The 17,017-nt window shown below is 49.3% G+C and overlaps 1 protein-coding gene across 2 annotated transcripts in view; it reads left to right on the top strand.

Annotated features, from left to right (window-relative positions):
* Positions 1–3,331: 3,331 nt before the first annotated feature.
* Positions 3,332–17,017, top strand: part of LOC139047958 (BTB/POZ domain-containing protein 6-B-like) — a 34,487-nt gene continuing 20,801 nt past the window's right edge. Inside the window, exons 1-3 of one of the 2 annotated variants that reach the window (XM_070522166.1) lie at positions 3,332–3,477; positions 8,087–8,145; positions 8,505–8,722. In XM_070522166.1, the coding sequence (XP_070378267.1) occupies positions 8,140–8,145; positions 8,505–8,722 (224 nt within the window). In that variant the 5' untranslated portion in view covers positions 3,332–3,477; positions 8,087–8,139. Of the gene's footprint in view, positions 3,478–8,082; positions 8,146–8,504; positions 8,723–17,017 lie in introns of both variants that reach the window. The other variant, XM_070522165.1, reaches the window with a different exon arrangement.

Genomic DNA, 17,017 nt, shown 5'->3' with positions numbered 1-17,017 from the left:
CGAAGCACTGCTACGCGCACGCACGCACGCAAGCGTGCACAAATTATACCGATCCGTTTGTTAAGCGGAGTTGCTAACTAATGGCGAGTACGGCGGGCGCTTTGAACGCGTCATGGTTTCAGAGGCAGCACGCGCATATCTAGGTATAGCGCAATGCGAATGCATTCTATCAGCAAGAAGCGTTTACTTCCTCGTTACCATGCAGCAGCTAATGCGTGGAGGCGTGGGCCATCTGGTGGTGTTGCAAGGAACCCGAGTGGCGCGCGTACTACGCTGTGATTGGCCAGGTGGTAGGTAGCAAGGGTCGCAAAACCCGCTTTTTACGCCCATGCGCGTCACATTGCTTAAGACGCCAATGGCGCGCACTGGGACATGCCTGTACCAGTTTTGTTTTTAGACTCTACTAAAATGTTCAATTTCGGTGCAGTGCACATGTTTGTGGACGGCGTCACGCAACGTCTGCTTGGCGCTTCACTCACAGCGACCGCTTCGTGCGGCCAGCCATACGTCAGATCCGCAAAATTTAGTATCAGTAGAAATTACTGCATTAGTATGAAATTACTGCTTACACAACTATTCAGGGAAGTTGGATCTCAAACGGCGGCCAACAGCACTTGCTCTCAACGTAAAAATTAAGTTATGGGATTTTACATTCCGAAACCAGAATCTGAATATCGAGGCACATCGTAGTGGAGGGACCCCTGAAATTCGGACCTCGTGGGGTTCTTTAACGTGCGCCTAAATCTAAACACCCGTGTGTTTTCGAAATGCGGCCGCCGTGGCTGGGATTCGATCCCGCGACTTCGTGCTCGGCAGCCCAACACCATGGCCACTAAGCAACGCAAGAAAGACAACCGCCTTTCTTGCAATTGGAGCGTAAGTATATACCAGAATAGCAGTGGTTTCGGGATTGGAAACAGACAAACGCGGTATGCACGTATAGGCCTGCACACAAGAAAGCCGTCCACGTGCGAAAGACACGTGACCTACGCTTCAAGGCTAACGACTGGCGCAGCTTGAATCCTCGAAGCAACAAGGTGGGCTACAAAAAGCACCTCTGTGGAGGCACATGGTTAATGTTGGCAGCCTGTAGTTTTTGAACGTGCACTCAAAGCTGGGTACATGTAGGTTTTCTCAGTCCGCCCTCATCGGAAGGCAGCCACCGCAGCACGTAATGGAACCCGGTTTCTCAGCAGAACCGCCGCAGACAGGTGAAGGCAAAACATGATACTACGTTCAGCGAAATAACCTGTGACAGATACTAGCGAAAATTCCTCGCCGTCCTTGTATGCCAGGAGTGGTGTCTCGTAATATCCATTTATTGTTCATTCGTTATCATCAGTGACGCTGGCGTTATCGGCGGCGGCCGAGGCCAAGGCCAAAGTACGTAAGATATTAACTGGATCATTAGGAAATAAGGCAAATGCGTGCGAACCGTTCACCATCCCCCCTCCCTTTCCCCCCGCGGCATCTGTTCGGGTGCTCTCGTACACCCGAGCTTTGCCGCACATTTAGTGTAATCGCGTCGAATCTACTTTTTTTTCAAGTCGTCTCGCTCACAGCGTGAACCGCAGACAGCGCCCCGAACTTCATCGCGTACGCCCTCACTGCCCTAACCCCTGCCAGCGACCACCACGCTTTGTCGCTCCTCCAGTACACTCTGCGCTTCCTTATCTCAAGATATAAATGGGCGGCGTGCTTTGGCGCATAGGAGGCTGACAGTCCCGCCATTCCGCGTCATACTCTTGCAAGTGCTTGCGAACTTAGTGTAACGGTGTAATCCTATAGACCGTTTTATTGAGAGCGCCGGTATTTTGCGATCACAGCGCCATCTATCGTCCGCCGCCAAGCTCGTATGCGCTCGAGGGAGCATGGCGAACGTGTTGTTGACGACGAGTGGCGAGTTTTCGAGCTTTGCTGAAAGGTGTCAACAAGTTGTTTGGATTGGGAAACACCTTAGCATGTTGCCACTAAGCTCTTAGCTTCGATATAGCCGTAATATAATATCGCAATGGACATAGAGGCGCCCCCGCAGCTCTGCCCGCGATCAAAATAGGAGCCAAGTCTGAACATTGTCGATAGGTAACGTACACAAGTAGCTTAACATTGTATACCTAGCCTTGAACTCTATTGAGGTATCACTCAGGGGACAACAATCAGAGGTGCCCCATGTGTCATGCGGTGTGCCGCACGAGCTTAGCCCAATCCAGGTAACTGCGAAGCTCCGAGGAATAACGTTTTGCTAGCTTTCGTGCCTCTATAATTTTCACGGCAAGACTTTCTAAACAGTGTTTGTCAGGCCCCCGGACATCAAGGTTTACAAAATAAGGAACTGTAAAATAAATCGACTGAAAGGGCTGTTAACATGGATAAAATGAGCTGATTATGGTAGCTGACAATATGTCACGATCACTCTCACGCGACACGTTGAAAGATTATGCGCACTCTTTTAAGTTTCGAGTAGTGCTTGTACGTGCAAGGGCACATCGCCTACTCGAGAGAGTTGAAAAACGAAAAACTACTCTTTGCAACAGCAACTTTATTTTGTGCAATAATACAGCGCGCGATGAGCGGGGTCGACAGCCCGGCGGTGAGATTCGGAAGCACCGTAGAGCCCGTGTGAACTATAGGGCCGGCTGGCTCAAGGTGGGCATGGCTTTGGTCACAGAATGGAAAAGAACGCACCTTCATTTCTTATTCGGCGTGTGCTGTTTTCATAACATGACTTCGGTCAACTTCCGCCAGAACGTTGCTTGCCAAGCATGATAGCCTAAGAACACGTTTGAACAGAATAAGTTGAATGTGCGTGCACGAAGAAATAGTTAACTTCATTCGCAATAGTTGACCGACTCGAATACGCACCTTTCTTTCATATCCCAGTCTGATCATGGGTACCCAGTTCCGAGTTCGTTGTCGAGCGCACACTGGTAACAAAACCCTCCGAACATACGCGCGATGGCATCAAGTTCTTTCTGTTTATGCTGGCGATACACAGCGGACGCGTCACTGTTATCGCAGCGGCGGTGTCCACGAAGTCGCCGCGGCTGGAGATGCACTTCAGCCTTGCTTCCGAAAGTGATTTTTGCAGCAGAATACAGCAGAGTGGTATACCGTCGACCTTGAGACATATGAAATCGCAAAAATGCTAGGCACACCTCGTTAGAATCGCACTAATTCGCCAATAAACTGCTGCCTTGCCCAGCTGCCGCTGGGAGGAATCCGCATATATCAGTGCGAGGAGGAGAGTGGCCCGGCGCGCTGGTTCGAGGCTACGTTCCTCCTCGCCGATAAAAATCTATTGGTCCGTGCTCCCGTCTGATTGTGCGTGTGCCTCTGTGTGCGCGTCTAGTAGAGAGCTGTGTATCAGTGAGGTAGGTCGGCTTCCCAGCGCATGGTATCGTTTTCTCGTGTGGGCATTCGTGCATCGTCTTGGTGTTGTCGTATCGCTGGCAGCCTGAGTACGCGTTCGAGGTGCACGTAAGTATAAGTTTCTGCCATTCTCATGAGTCATGCTCATCGGCGTATTCACCCCACAGCTGTTAAATTTTTTGTATGTGTTCCCGACCCTTGAGCTGTGTTCCGGTGAGCTCCGTTAGCTGTGCAGCGCAAAGTACCGTTTTCTCACGTGGACTTTCGTGCATCGCTTTGGTTTGCGTGGGTTTTGCTTTGTAGTTTCCACCGTGCATACCCGGATGGCGTGGACGCAAGTATAAGTTTGTGCCCTTCTCATCACTCCTGCCGTCCTGCTTATTTTAGCCACAGCTCTTCACCTTGGCCCCACATTTCTAGACCGTGGATTTCGCTATAGTATAACTTCTTCCAGAAGTGCATTTACGGGGGCCAGTTGATATATGACGTCAATGCATTGTGTAAGGTTGCACTGCGAAAGTGGCGCACGGCAGCCAACACTCACTGACACACGAAAACACGTAGCGCGAGGTACAGCCGGGCACGAAAGTCTACGGGACAAGGGTTTCACGGCCTGTGTTAATGTCTGGTTTGGTAGGGCATGACGCTTTTGTTTTAATGGATCGCTGTGTAGTGTATGAGTTTAAAATCAAAACCATGTGTGCTCCCAGGGTTTGTAAAAGTTCAACTTTCTCACAAATGACATTTCCCGTAAACTTTTGCGACTGACTCTGCGTGTTCGACCGTTGTCTTCGTGTCAGTGTATTTGTGTATGTCACCTTACCAGTGCAACCGTGCAGCATAGTCTCATACGTTCTGCCCAGCTACGAAGTTCAACTTGAGCAGGTTAAGCATTTCCAGCGATACACGTAATACGTTGTAGGTTTATTGCTCGTGGTTGAGTGCTTTTGTGTCTTTCTAGAAACTCTTCAGTTCGTGATGTGCATATTGTTATCGTATTAGGTGTAGCAGATTGTATGTGTTATGTAGAGTGAGGGTAGCACGGCGATGGGTCAGACGCTATGGGGTTCTGCTGTTGAGCTCGAGATCGCGGTTTCGATGTCCGGCTGAAGCGACTAGTCTTGAGAACTTAATTTTTTTTAAATTAAAAAAATCGTAAGCTCAAGCACTGCGCTTTGGGTGCACTCGAGCAAAAACCGCAGGTTAGCTAAATTAACCCGCAGCTCACCACTATTCTGTCAACCCGCTATGCTGCTTTGATAAATGCCTTGCTGTTTAAGGCACGTTAAATTTCAACATTTCTTTAACGTAGTCGTGGCTATGGTAGGCCTCTGCGATTGTCTTTGCCAGTAATAGAAGACGAGGCTTGTGTCTTTTTACTTAAAAGCTTGGGGGAATATGAGCCTGAAGGGCAGCACTGTTAGACATAACTTTTGCATGGAAGTGTAGCTCCGTTTCCGTGTGTGCGTGCAGGTGCGCTCTCGATCCCTAGTATACCGTCCTAAATAAGCGTTAACCAAGGGCGGCCTTTAGGAGAACAAGTATTTAGGCCCCGTTCAACAAGCGAACCGCAAAAACGTGCAATTAAGTCCGTAAAATAATTTCCAGATGCGTCAGGATATACGGAGAATTGCTAGAGCGATGTAATCTGTTCAACGTGCATGAACCACGTTTTGGACAAATATTCCTGTGCTAAAGTGTAAAGCTCCAGCGTTGCGTGCCTAAAATGCCCGCGAATGTGTTACAACTTGTGGTGCAGCCCTGTATTGTACCGTATGCTATCCTTGCTGCACAGCATGCGAACTGCAAGTGAGGGCGGTGTATTGTCATTCTTGCGTACCTTTTTACGATGTTTTATTACTTGCTTCCAAATTGTGGGTGTTTTCACGCACGATGTGCTAACTGGGACTTAAGCGGATAGCACGTTCCGACCTCTATTTTCATTTTATTTTAGCGTTCTCTCTTCCTCGTTTTGTTTGTTTGCTTGCTTGTCTCTTTGGGCCTCCCATTCTCGCCATGCACTGTTTGCCGAAGAAACAAGTAGTACAGTCAGCATCACCTATGATGCCAAGTTGCCAAACTTTCCTTCAGCTCGTTCTACTCTCCGAATCGGAGGAACATGTTTATATGTCGTTTGATGGATGCGCTGCGAAGGAATGGAACGCGCCACGTTGGCTCGTGCTTCGCCGGAAAATAGAGTGCGCCTTCGCGCAAATAAACGTTGCCACATGTCATCAATAGTAGTGGGCTCAGTAGAATTATTGTTTAAAAGTAGGTATAGAATCTTAAGGTTCCTCGAAGAAGTTCCTGCAAACGAACTTCTTGCCGGCGCAGACCTAGTGCTAATTGATAGTTCCATGCTGCTCTATACGCGAAGCCGTGATACATACAATGACCTCCGAAGTGTCTTTGCAGGATAAATGTTCGGAAAACACAGACGACGCACAGGGAATTTCAGACACCGTAACTTTCATAGCTACGCCATGGTCGAACGTTCCGAACTGTTTTAGAATGAACTCGGATGACACCCAGTACTTGAATTTTTGTACTATCTTTAATCTCAGATGTGAATATTAAGGAACATATTGCTTGTATTTATTAAAGGTTGATCGCTCTTTGGCAGTCATCTGTTGAAAAAGCATTACATTTCCTATAAAGTAGAAGGAGTAGTAAAAAAAAATTCTAGACTGTGAAGCTTTATCGCTTAATCACAAAAGAATCTACGAACATCAGTACGCCTACTGAAATATTAGTACGTGCAGCAACACTGGGGCAGACGTCTTTGTGTTTGTTGTGAGAGATTTATCGTGATTAATAATAAATCTGAAACAGTGGTTAGGGGCAGTGCCATTGAATGACCTGTTTCTTCGCATCGCAATGCGGTCTCTATGCATTGCGCTTTGATGTGCTTGCGTAAGCGTTTTCTACAAGAAACGCATATCTTTGGGTCTAGAAAAGGAAGCCTCTCGTAGTTCTTGAATCTTAGAGGTCGTCGCACGAAGTTTTTTCAGTTCCATTTTAGCATCAGTACAAGGTGTGTACAGATGTGTCTTAAAGGGCCCCTCACCAGGTCCAAAGCAAATTTTGGGTATACTCTGCAAGTTGTTACGTGTCCCCTAGGGAGCGTTCTCCCGCAAAAAAAAATTTCAAATTGCCTGAATAATAGCCTACACAGATATATTTGACTGCCGCGAACCCATGATTTTGAGCAGGCGGGCTCCACTGCCAAGCAACACGCTCTCTCCACTCGCCCCGTCCAGCCGACCCAAGTGAAATTCGTTCCCTGAGTTCTCCCATACCGGACCTCGAGGATCGCGGGACGAACACGTCACGGGCCCCGCCTTCATTTTTTTCTCCTCGCTTTCTTTTTCGACGCTGCGCACTTCCGCCGACTGCGTCGCGCGCTAGCTGTTGTCTCGTTCGCATAGCGCACGATTTTGTGCGCTGTGCACAAGGAAACACGACTAGCGGCATAATTCAGTGGTACACTAATACTGAGGCAGAACAAGCGGATCACAGAACATGATCACGCTCCGGAACACGGTAGAAAATGGCATAGTTGCGGTATCTGCACACGGGACAGCACGACAGTGGGAACAAGCAGACGAAGCGGAAGTACAGTGCTCACGGAATGAAACGCCTCAATTTAGGGCTAATTAATGCCCATGTTTTCGTTTCCACCGGCTGCAGTTCGTGTCACATCGACGTAATTTTGGTGCCTACACTTAGATCGAAGTCCGAGTCGACCAGATTCGTAGCGACATGACGTCGTACTCTCGAGTTCTCTGCACATATGGAGGGTTCTACCAAATGCTCGCTGTCGCGTTTCATTCCGTGAGCACTGTACATATCTCTTGCTTCGGTGCGAAGTAAAACAAAAAGCACGCAGACATTCCGTTTGTGTGGTTTAGTATTTCTCTCAAGTTCAGTTCGTCAATTCAAGGTACGAATCGTACAAATAACATATGTCTTGAATAATTCTCCAAGTCACGTGTCACCACCAGTGACGTCACACTGCGGACACGACTACGTAGGCGCATGGGCACGACTACGTTACCATCTGGCTTGGAGCGCGACGCCGCGAGGAAAACAAAAAAGCGGCGTTCGGTTTGAAATTTCAAATATTTCCGCGGCGCGTAGCGATGTAATACTTTGCAGACACGATCGTTATCACGCAATGTTTGCTCTGCGCTTGTCAGCTCAAAATGGCCAGACCTTGTGAGGGGCCCTTAAGGTCAGGCTCAGTTCCAAGCGTCGTTGTTGACTTTCTTGCCATAGAAAGAAGGGACGCTAACTTCCGTTTCCTTAAGGAACTAAGCAAATGCGGAAAACAAAAGCATGGCAAATCGGTTTTTGTTTAGTATCATTCGACTTTGAAGAGAAAAAGCAATGTTTAGTCGTTATTGCATTTGTTGGCTGTCCTATTTACCGCTGTTAGGTCTGATGACAAAAGACGTCGTCGTTGCCCGGAAACTCCTTAGATGTGTATCTACACAATGGGCCCGCGGCATTTAGTGCTCCCCATTCGCTGGCAGTGCAAATTGCTGTACCATATGCAGTCGTCTCCAGGATGTGCGTGTAGCGTCTTTGTAGCTGCTGTGTATGTCGCCCTGTGAACGAATGGAACGTCATATCAAAACTGTGTTCGTGAATGGTGACCGGCTTAATATTATGTTAAGACGCCCGTCTTACGGTGGCGACTTCCTATCGCAGACAGGCTGGACCTTCGCTCTCCGTTAGATCGAGTGACAGCCGACGACGGGGAGGACAATGCCTGTGAGTGTTTGCTTTCTTTATTTACAGAATTCCTATGTGCTTAACGCTAGTCCCTTTCGCAAGAAAGAGCGTTGTAGCGTTCTAAATCTCTGAGACTGCCGCATCGGCACCACATACGGCTGCATGCGTTTATTTGGAGCCCCACTTTTAAACTGACAATGTTGCTGCCAGCACTGTCGCTACCCTTGCACGTCTGCGGTGCTTCGGCTTTCAGTGAACCACAACACGCATAGCTTACACGCCTCGTGGAGCGTTTTGTTTATGCAGACGGAAACTTTACAGTGAGATCAACTTGCTTGGCGGCCAATTCCGATGAATTGTTTAGAGACGCTTCTGAAAGTGCCGACGTCGTTTTGCAGTTGAACTTGGAGAAATTCCTGCAAAGCGGCGATCACGCCGATGTGGAGTTCGTCGTGAAGCCGGAAAAATTCGACATCTCGAAGACCTTCAAGGCTCATAAGCAATTACTGGCCTTGAGTAGCGAAGTTTTCGAAGCCATGTTCTACGGTCAGCTTGCCGAAAAAGACACCGTGGTTATCACGGACCTCCACCCTGATGGATTCTACGGCCTTCTCAAGTGAGTATATTTTTGCAGCCGTGTTGATGAGCCGTCGTCACAGGCATTACCCTACTATGCATTTTCGAATGTCGCACGGACCCGACCCAGCTAAGATCCGCGTGCATTGTTTGCGACGAATAGGCGAGGCCTTTACCGAGCGCTCCAGTGTACCGGCTATCTCATTTCTGATTGTTGTAAAATAGTGCATTATTTTTTTTTTTGACAGCGAAGCTTCCGTGTGACTCAAAGCACTGAAATACATCATGTGTGTTTGGACGGTATTCTACAAAAAATCTAATCTGTCGAGAGCTTTATTCAGGAAGTAGGGGAAATGTTACGGGTGATAATGCGGGCAAACTTGGTGTGTGCGTTGTTTCGGAGATAAATGAAAATTGCTGAAGTTTCGTTGTCGGCCTTTTAACGGGCGTTATACAGTTTCCTCACTGCCCTGTAAGCACCAAAGACGGCTGGAGTCTCAGATTTGGACAAAATGGCGGCAGTATATTGGTGACATGCACCGAAGCATTGATACTTGTAGAGCGATTTCGTGCATTGTAAACAATTAGCACTAGCATTCTCCAAATTTACATGCGTTATACGAGGCCTGTAATTAGTTTTTCCGGTGCCCTCGGTGAACTATGCGTTGAACTTATATTTCGTTGAACTAGGCAGCATGCTGTCCATGACTTACGATAAATGTTCAGTTTGATTAAGTAAATTACAGCCTGATACAAAAATTACTCATTCAAGTGTTTCGGAGTGTCATACGGCCGCTTTTCGCGTTTCCCATAGTGTCAAGAGATGCCTACATGACACAGTGTTCACATTTGGTGGAGCTTGTGAGCATAGTAGTTGTAATGTCTGGGAAAAGTTTCACGTAATGAACGGAATGGAGTAAACGAAGCAGTAATGGCAACCCAACTGCACGGATTGACCGACTCCCTAATGCTCCCTGGCTCATCGGGGATCTTTACTTGCCTATAGCGAAGTCCTCATGATGGAACCGCCTTTTCCACTTCGACATCGTTAATTACAAGGAAATTTCCCGCAACTTACTGATGGATTGAGTTTTCGTTCCTATTTATGTCATCCCCATTCGGCATGTTTGTCGAACTTTTGTTGCATACGCGAATTAGTTAGGTATAGCCGTTTCAGTTGAAGTTCTGTTCGTGCCTGTTGGCGGCAAGTTCTTATCATCGTTCCGTTTGTCTCGCATTTCTTTTAAGCGAATGTGATTTTTCCCGGATTCCACTGTACTAATAAATGTTGTATGACTTGAAAATAAGGATTGAATCAAAACGTAATAGTAATGATTTATACTTTTACGTGTGAGTATGTTATGTGAAAATCCGCAACTGCAGAAGAGAGAGAGAGAATGAAGAGGAAAGGCAGGGCGGTTAACCAGATATGAGTCTCCGGTTTGCTACCCTACACTGGGGATGGAGGATAGTATTTAGAAAGATGACAGAGAAGAAAACGCTAAAAAAGGAAAAAAGAGAAACACGCACACATGGAGACACACACACACAAAAGGCGTTCCAGTTAAAGTCGTTTACACAGAGCGGTAGATCGCATAAAGCGCAATAGCGCTTGCACGGGCTTCTGCTGTGACGGTAGGTCCTTTCGATGTTGGAGAATTCTTTTTTCGGATAGCGGTTGGTCATCCAATTGGTCAAGTTCGGGGCGAAGGTTTGCCCTCTGTGGACTGTACTGCGGGCAGGCGCACAAAACATGGCCAACTGATTCTTCATGGCCGCAGTGGTCACAGGTTGGGGTGTCGGTCATCCCTATGCGGAATGCACAGACTTTGGTAAAGGCGACACCCAACCAAAGTCGATATAAAAGGGTGGCGTCTCTACGGCGGAGCTGTGATGGCGCTCGAAGACTTAGTGTGGGATCAAGTGAGTACAGTCGCGTATATCTTAAATGTGGCTCATTCCATTGCGACGCGGTGCACTGCCGAGCAAGTAGGCGGAGCTTCCGTGCTGCGTCTGTTCTAGAAAGAGGAATTGGGACGTGGCGCTCCTCAGTATGGGCTGAGCGGGCAGCGTGATCCGCCCGTTCATTGCCGATAATCCCGCAGTGACTTGGAAGCCACTGGAAGGTTATTTCGTGGCCTGCATCATTTATATGGTGTAACGTCTCTGTAATATGCAATATTAGTTGTTCGTGCGGTCCGCGTCGTAAAGGTGACAGTAGAGACTGTAGTGACGCCTTCCAATCGCAGAATATTGTCCACTTGTGTGGCGGTTCATCACCAATGTGATGAAGGGCAGTAAATAGCGCTGCGAGCTCTGCTGCCGTCGATGTTGTCGCGTGGGTCGTCTTAAATTTGATTGTTGTAGCTTTCGCTGGTATGACGATTGCCGCTGCGGAGCTGCTTGGAAGGACAGATCCATCAGTGTAAATATGCGTAGAGTCACGGTAGTACTCGTACAAATGTAGTAGCGTGAGCTGTCTAAGGGCTGGTGATGATAGATCAGCTCTTTTCGAGATACCAGCTATTGCAAGGTTAATTTTTGGCTGAGTGAGGCAACATGGAGGGATCAAAGGTCTCGCAGGCGGAGTGAAACAAGCTGGCAATGATTCATCATATGCGGTTATCGTTTGGCTGAAAGATGTGTTTGGTCTGTCCACTGGTAAAGAGGCTAAATGATGAAGAGGAGTCCTGGCTAGATGCCTTATATGGGTCCTGAGTACTTCAATTTCAATGTGGGTCTTGGCAAAGTGGTCTCTAGCGACTGCTATCGTAGCCACTGTTGAACCACTCTTGAGGCAGGCCTAGACAGATCCGGAGCACTTGACCCTGAAGACTTTGTATTGTGCGTAGATTCGTTTTACCTGTGTTGTTTATTGCTGGCAAGCTGTATCGCAGAAATCCTAGAAAAAGCACCCTGTACAGTTGCAACATGGCACTTGGCGACATTCCCCCGGTCTTGGCAGTGAAAAACTGGAACACGTGGCAGATGGTCTGTCAACCGTTTTTTCACGTATGATACATGTGGGCTCCATGACAAGTCCTTGTCGGTTATGACACCTAGAAACTTGTACGATCGGACCCGTCGTATTATTTGGCCATTTATCATTACACTGTAGTTTGCCGTGGCTTTGCGCGTAAATGGCACTAGCGCGGATTTCTCGGAGGAAATTTCCAGGCCTCTATTACGGAGGTAGATAGCAGTTTGTGTGGCGGCTCTCTGAATTCTCGCTCGCAACTGTAGGCGTGTTACTGCAGATGTCCATATGCAGATGTCATCCGCGTACATCGATAGTCTGACTATGGCTGGCAGGTGCTCAAGGAAAGCAATTAGTGTTAGATTAAATAAAACAGGGCTAAGTACACCGCCCTGGGGGACGCCGTGGTAGCTATAATGTAGACAAGTATGGCCTCCCTCGGTGCTTACAAAAAAAGGATCGCATGGATAGATAGCTCCGTATCCATTGAAACATCCGACCACCCACTCCTACCTCTGCGAGAGCAGAGAGGATGGCTTCATGCGTAACGTTGTCATACTGTAGGAGTTGAGGAGGACTTCGGGAAGAAACACTTGAGAGGTTTATTTACATTATGTACAGTGAGAGTCAATTAACAGTCGTACAGTCATTACGGGCCGGCAGCAACTCGGACGCTGCGGCCCGTCGCAAGAAGTTCGAAAGAGACGAATCAAGGAATGGTCTAGGAATGCTCTAGGAATCTCTGCTGCTGCTCCCGGTCTTCGTCTTTTAAGCCCTTCGGTCTCGATAAGACACGTAACGTTCGGCCAATGGGAAAGCCCGCTTAGGTGACGCCATTTTCGGCCAATCGGCGAGCCCGCTCGGGCGTCGTCATTTTCGGCCAATGGTAGGCGCCCGTGCGATGGAGTCACACCCGGCGAAGAGAGTCGCTCCTTGGTCCCCGTGCGGTCTTGCCTTGCTGACTTGCAAAGTGCCGTCCCCGTAGAGGGTAGGGGGCGATGCCGCCAGGTTGTCACGGCGCATTATAACCGTCTTTCTTCGGGACCCACTTTACCCGCAACAGTGCCAGGACGGAAGAGTCCCTTCCCCTCACTTTCGGGAAGAGCCAAGCAGTGATTAGCTCCACCGGCTGCACACGAAGTGGGGTCCGCCAACTTGTTTGCACGTGCCGTGCCTCAGGAATGTGGCATCAGTGTTTCTGCGCTCCTTAATTAGCTGTGGTGCGATTCGATGTGGTCTGGGGAACTCGAAGTAGGCTCAGGAAACGGCCCCGTATCTAACAGCTCGTCCTCGCCCCGGAAGTTTGGAATGGCCGGTGAACTCAATTCGCTGGCCATGAGGAACGCTGAAAGGACCTGCAGGGTACTGGTGTCGAGTTTCGTTTGACGAACTTCGGGATCCTGGGCCCTGGTGAACATACGTCAAACAAACAAACAAAACAACACAGCGCTGCACCACGCTTAAGCGCAGGTTCTTCATCCCTGACTCGCCAGGCTATTACTGAGTCAAAATGAACCCTGATCTTTTATTTCCCCAATTTTGACAAAGCAGTTCCAACCACCTTTCAAACAGCTATCCATTTCTCCCCGAATGCCGACAAGACCAGAGTGCTATTGTTGTAGCAACAAATAATGAACACCTCGCGATACTACATGTTTACAAAAAACGCGTCTTTTAAATCTCGAGCTTCTCAGACAATACATAAACAGAGCTCATACCTTACACCGACTACCGGTTACACCGGTTACCTACTGTGACAATATTGAAAGAAACTTAAATCGCGAAAATTATCCGAGTGCTCAAAAAATAAAACCAAACACTTCATTTCTACGGAAGCGCTCTTGGCCTCCTTTTCCAAATGCTTACGACTGACTCATACTTTGAGCCGTACTCGAGGGGGTCGCAGTCCGAAAGCTAATCTGGCTAAGGAGGAACAACAAAAGGGCTTACTCACTATCAGCTCCCCCGAGACGTTACAGTCCCCTGCCAATTTGCGTCCTGGCGCCCCGCTTTCATCATGACCTCGATTGACCGCGTCGCTACTCCCCACCTGGTCTCGTCTTGCCACCTTGCGCTTCTTCGTACAGCACGCTGAGCTTCGAAAAGCACTACGGAACGACGAGGAATTTAACTGTCCCGTGCCCTTTGTCAGCGTCCGTGCAGGACATGCTTCTCGGTCCCCCTTCGACCTGTGGCTCGAACGTTTAGGATGCGTCAACATCGTCAGTGACGACCGCACCTTTCTTCTCCTCGCGCCCTGCCCTTTTGGGTCTCTCGCCGTCTTTGGCGGCGCTACATTAGTCACCGCATTCCTATCTTTAGGGCGCTTCTTTCTGCGGCGCTTTCTCTTGGAATTCCCTTTTATGTCGCCTTCTGGCGTCTCGTGCTGGCCGTTACACATTTCGTCGGCCCGGATCGGTCTCTTACCCGCACAGTCTGAGTGATTTACATTTAAATCAACACTCTCCCTGCCTCGACTGGCGGACAGCTCAACCGACTCCTGAACAATGCAGCAGGCTTTACTCGAGTTATGCAACTCGCACTCTTGCGAACTGCCCTCTACTGCATTGTTCAGCTCACGCTGTGCATCGGCACACAGCCCGTCGGTATCGATCGCTGTCTCACGAGCACAGGCCGAATGATTAATAAGTGAATCATCCCTATCTAGGCTATCTAGACTATCTAGAGAGCTGCACCGATCCCTGAACAATGCAGTTGTATTCTCTTGAACTACGCAGTTCGCAATCCTGAGAATTACCCTCAACTGCATCGTCCAGCTGGCACATCACTTCGGCACGCAGATCTGACTCGACATGGGTGCTCGCGTCTGTCGGGTCAGCAGTGCCCTTTTCTTCGCTAGCAACCTCGCCAACATTACAAGCGACGCACACGCGCGGTAACTGTGCCAATTTATTCACAGCTGGCCTAGCTGTCTCTACAGTGCTCTGTCGGCACAGCACCTCGTCCCTCTCACTGCGGCCTTTAACGGCCTATGTGTCCACTAAGGCATCGTTAGCAGTCACCAATCAATGTGCAGCCAATCTCACAGGCAATACGTTTTTCGTCGGCTTTTGGCGAAAATCTGCTAGATACATTCTCATTCTTTTGCTCTGTTCTGCCTACAGAAGTTTCAGATAGGCGTTGTCTTTGTTCCTTTAACTGCTGAAAATATTGTATCTGTTTTTCCAATGCTGCTATCTCTTTCTCGTGCTTTTGCTTACGTTCGTGATACTCACGTTCACGTTCATTCTCGCGTTCTTGACGCTTACGCTCACTCTTACGTTCACGACGCTCACGCTCCCGTGGTTCTTGTATCACCTCCCAAGCAAGCTCAATGCTTTCATCATCAGTGCCACAATCTTGAATCGCCTTTATGATAGCTGGCGTTTTCATCTGTTCGTCCGCCTCAACTCCCAAATCGTCGCACGCCAACAAGTCTAACCTCGTCAACCTTCTAAGATCCATGGCAGCTGCCCCGACTGTTGGTTAGAACTGCCTTCCTTAATTAATTTGTGCAAACACACAATGCAACAAATTCCCGATTCCCAGAACTATCAAAATGAACACACAACATTTGAGTCTGGCGAATCAAAAGGAAAAAAACCACGCGCTCATTTACGGTTGCAGCACCCTGCCATCTGGTTCATTGATCCGCTGTTCCCGGTTCCTCAGGGTTCCCTGGACGAAGGCTCTTTTTCGCTGTTCCGGGTACCTAAGGATTTCTCTCGACGAAGGTTGATCCGTAGCGCTGCCACCAGTTGATGCATTTAGAGGCGATCCCACCGCTGCCACCAGTTGTAGGAGCTGAGGAGGACTTCGGGAAGAAACACTTGGGAGGTTTATTTACATTATGTACAGTGAGAGTCAATTAACAGTCGTACAGTCATTACGGGCCGGCAGCAACTCGGACGCTGCGGCCCGTCGCAAGAAGTTCGAAAGAGACGAATCAAGGAATGCTCTAGGAATCTGTGCTGCTGCTCACGGTCTTCGTCTTTTAAACCCTTCGGTCTCGATAAGACACGTAACGTTCGGCCAATGGCAGAGCCCGCTCAGGTGACGCCATTTTCGACCAGTCGGCGAGCCCGCTCGGGTGTTGTCATTTTCGGCCAATGGTAGGCGCCCGTGTGATGGAGTCACACCCGGTGAAGAGAGTCGCTCCTTGGTCCCCCTGCGGTCTTGCCTTGCTGACTTGCAATGCGCCGTCCCCGTAGAGGGTAGGGGGCGATGCCGCCAGGTTGTCACGGCCCATTACAACCGTCTTTCTTCGGGACCCACTTTACCCGCAACAGTGCAGGACGGAAGAGTCCCTTCCCCTTACTTTCGGGAAGAGCCAAGCAGTGAATAGCACCACCGGCTGCACACGAAGTGGGGTCCGCCAACTTGTTTGCACGTGTCGTGCCTCAGGAATGTGGCATCCGTGTTTCTGCGCTCCTTAATTACCTGTGGTGCGATTCGATGTGGTCTGGGGAACTCGAAGTAGGCTCAGGAAACGGCCCCGTATCTAACAATACGCCCCTTTAACGTCGAGGAATAAAGAAGCGCAGAGACGTCAGTCAGTCAGTCAAGAACTTTATTGAGGTCCTGAGGGGTCTAAGCCGTTGGAGATCGCACGCGGCGAGCTCCTTGGGCCGAAACCGTAGGCGACGCCCAAGTCGGGACGGGAACGTGGTGACGCTCCGCCAGTTCTTGGGCCCTCTGGACGGCCTTGAATTGCAGTTTGAGGTCCGGGCTTTTGAGGGCTTCTTCCCATTCGCGCTCACTGGAGAGAGGGCCCTCTGGTAACGCGGTACATTGCCAAAGCATGTGCGAGAGTGAGCAGTAGGGTTCTGGGCAGTCTGGGCAATGTGCCGGAATTTCTGAATTGTAGTGGCTTAATAGGCCTCGTGACGGATACGAGGCCGTTTGCAGCATTCGAAACGCGGCCGCCTGCGCGCGCTCGAGTTTGGCGTGCGGGAGCGGGTATTTCATTCTGCCTTTTCGATAGTGTGAGGTGATTTCTTGATATGTGAGTAGCGGGTCATTAAACTGAATGTCCAGCCCCTCGGAGGCCGTGGGACCGTCGCGGCGGGCAAGTTCTCGCGCACGGTCATGGGCCGTTTCATTGAGGTTGGGTTTTTGCGGGTGGATGTCCTTCCCCATGTGAGCGGGGAACCAGGAGAGGCACCGTTTGCACTCGTTTGAGCTCGCTAGTAATATATGCGCTACCTCTTTCGGTACATTGCCGCTTTCGTAAGCCCGAATTGCAGCACGCGAATCCGTGAGGACATGGGTAAATGTGGGGTCTGCCATGGCGATGGCTACGGCTATCTGTTCGGCTTTAGCGCTAGTGGTCGATTTAACCGATGCCGATGACCGTAA

The sequence above is a fragment of the Dermacentor albipictus genome, chromosome 7, assembly GCF_038994185.2.
Source record: "Dermacentor albipictus isolate Rhodes 1998 colony chromosome 7, USDA_Dalb.pri_finalv2, whole genome shotgun sequence".
Lineage (NCBI taxonomy): Eukaryota > Metazoa > Arthropoda > Arachnida > Ixodida > Ixodidae > Dermacentor > Dermacentor albipictus.
Note: the sequence above shows the minus strand (reverse complement) of the source record. Positions and strands in the feature narration are given on the sequence as shown.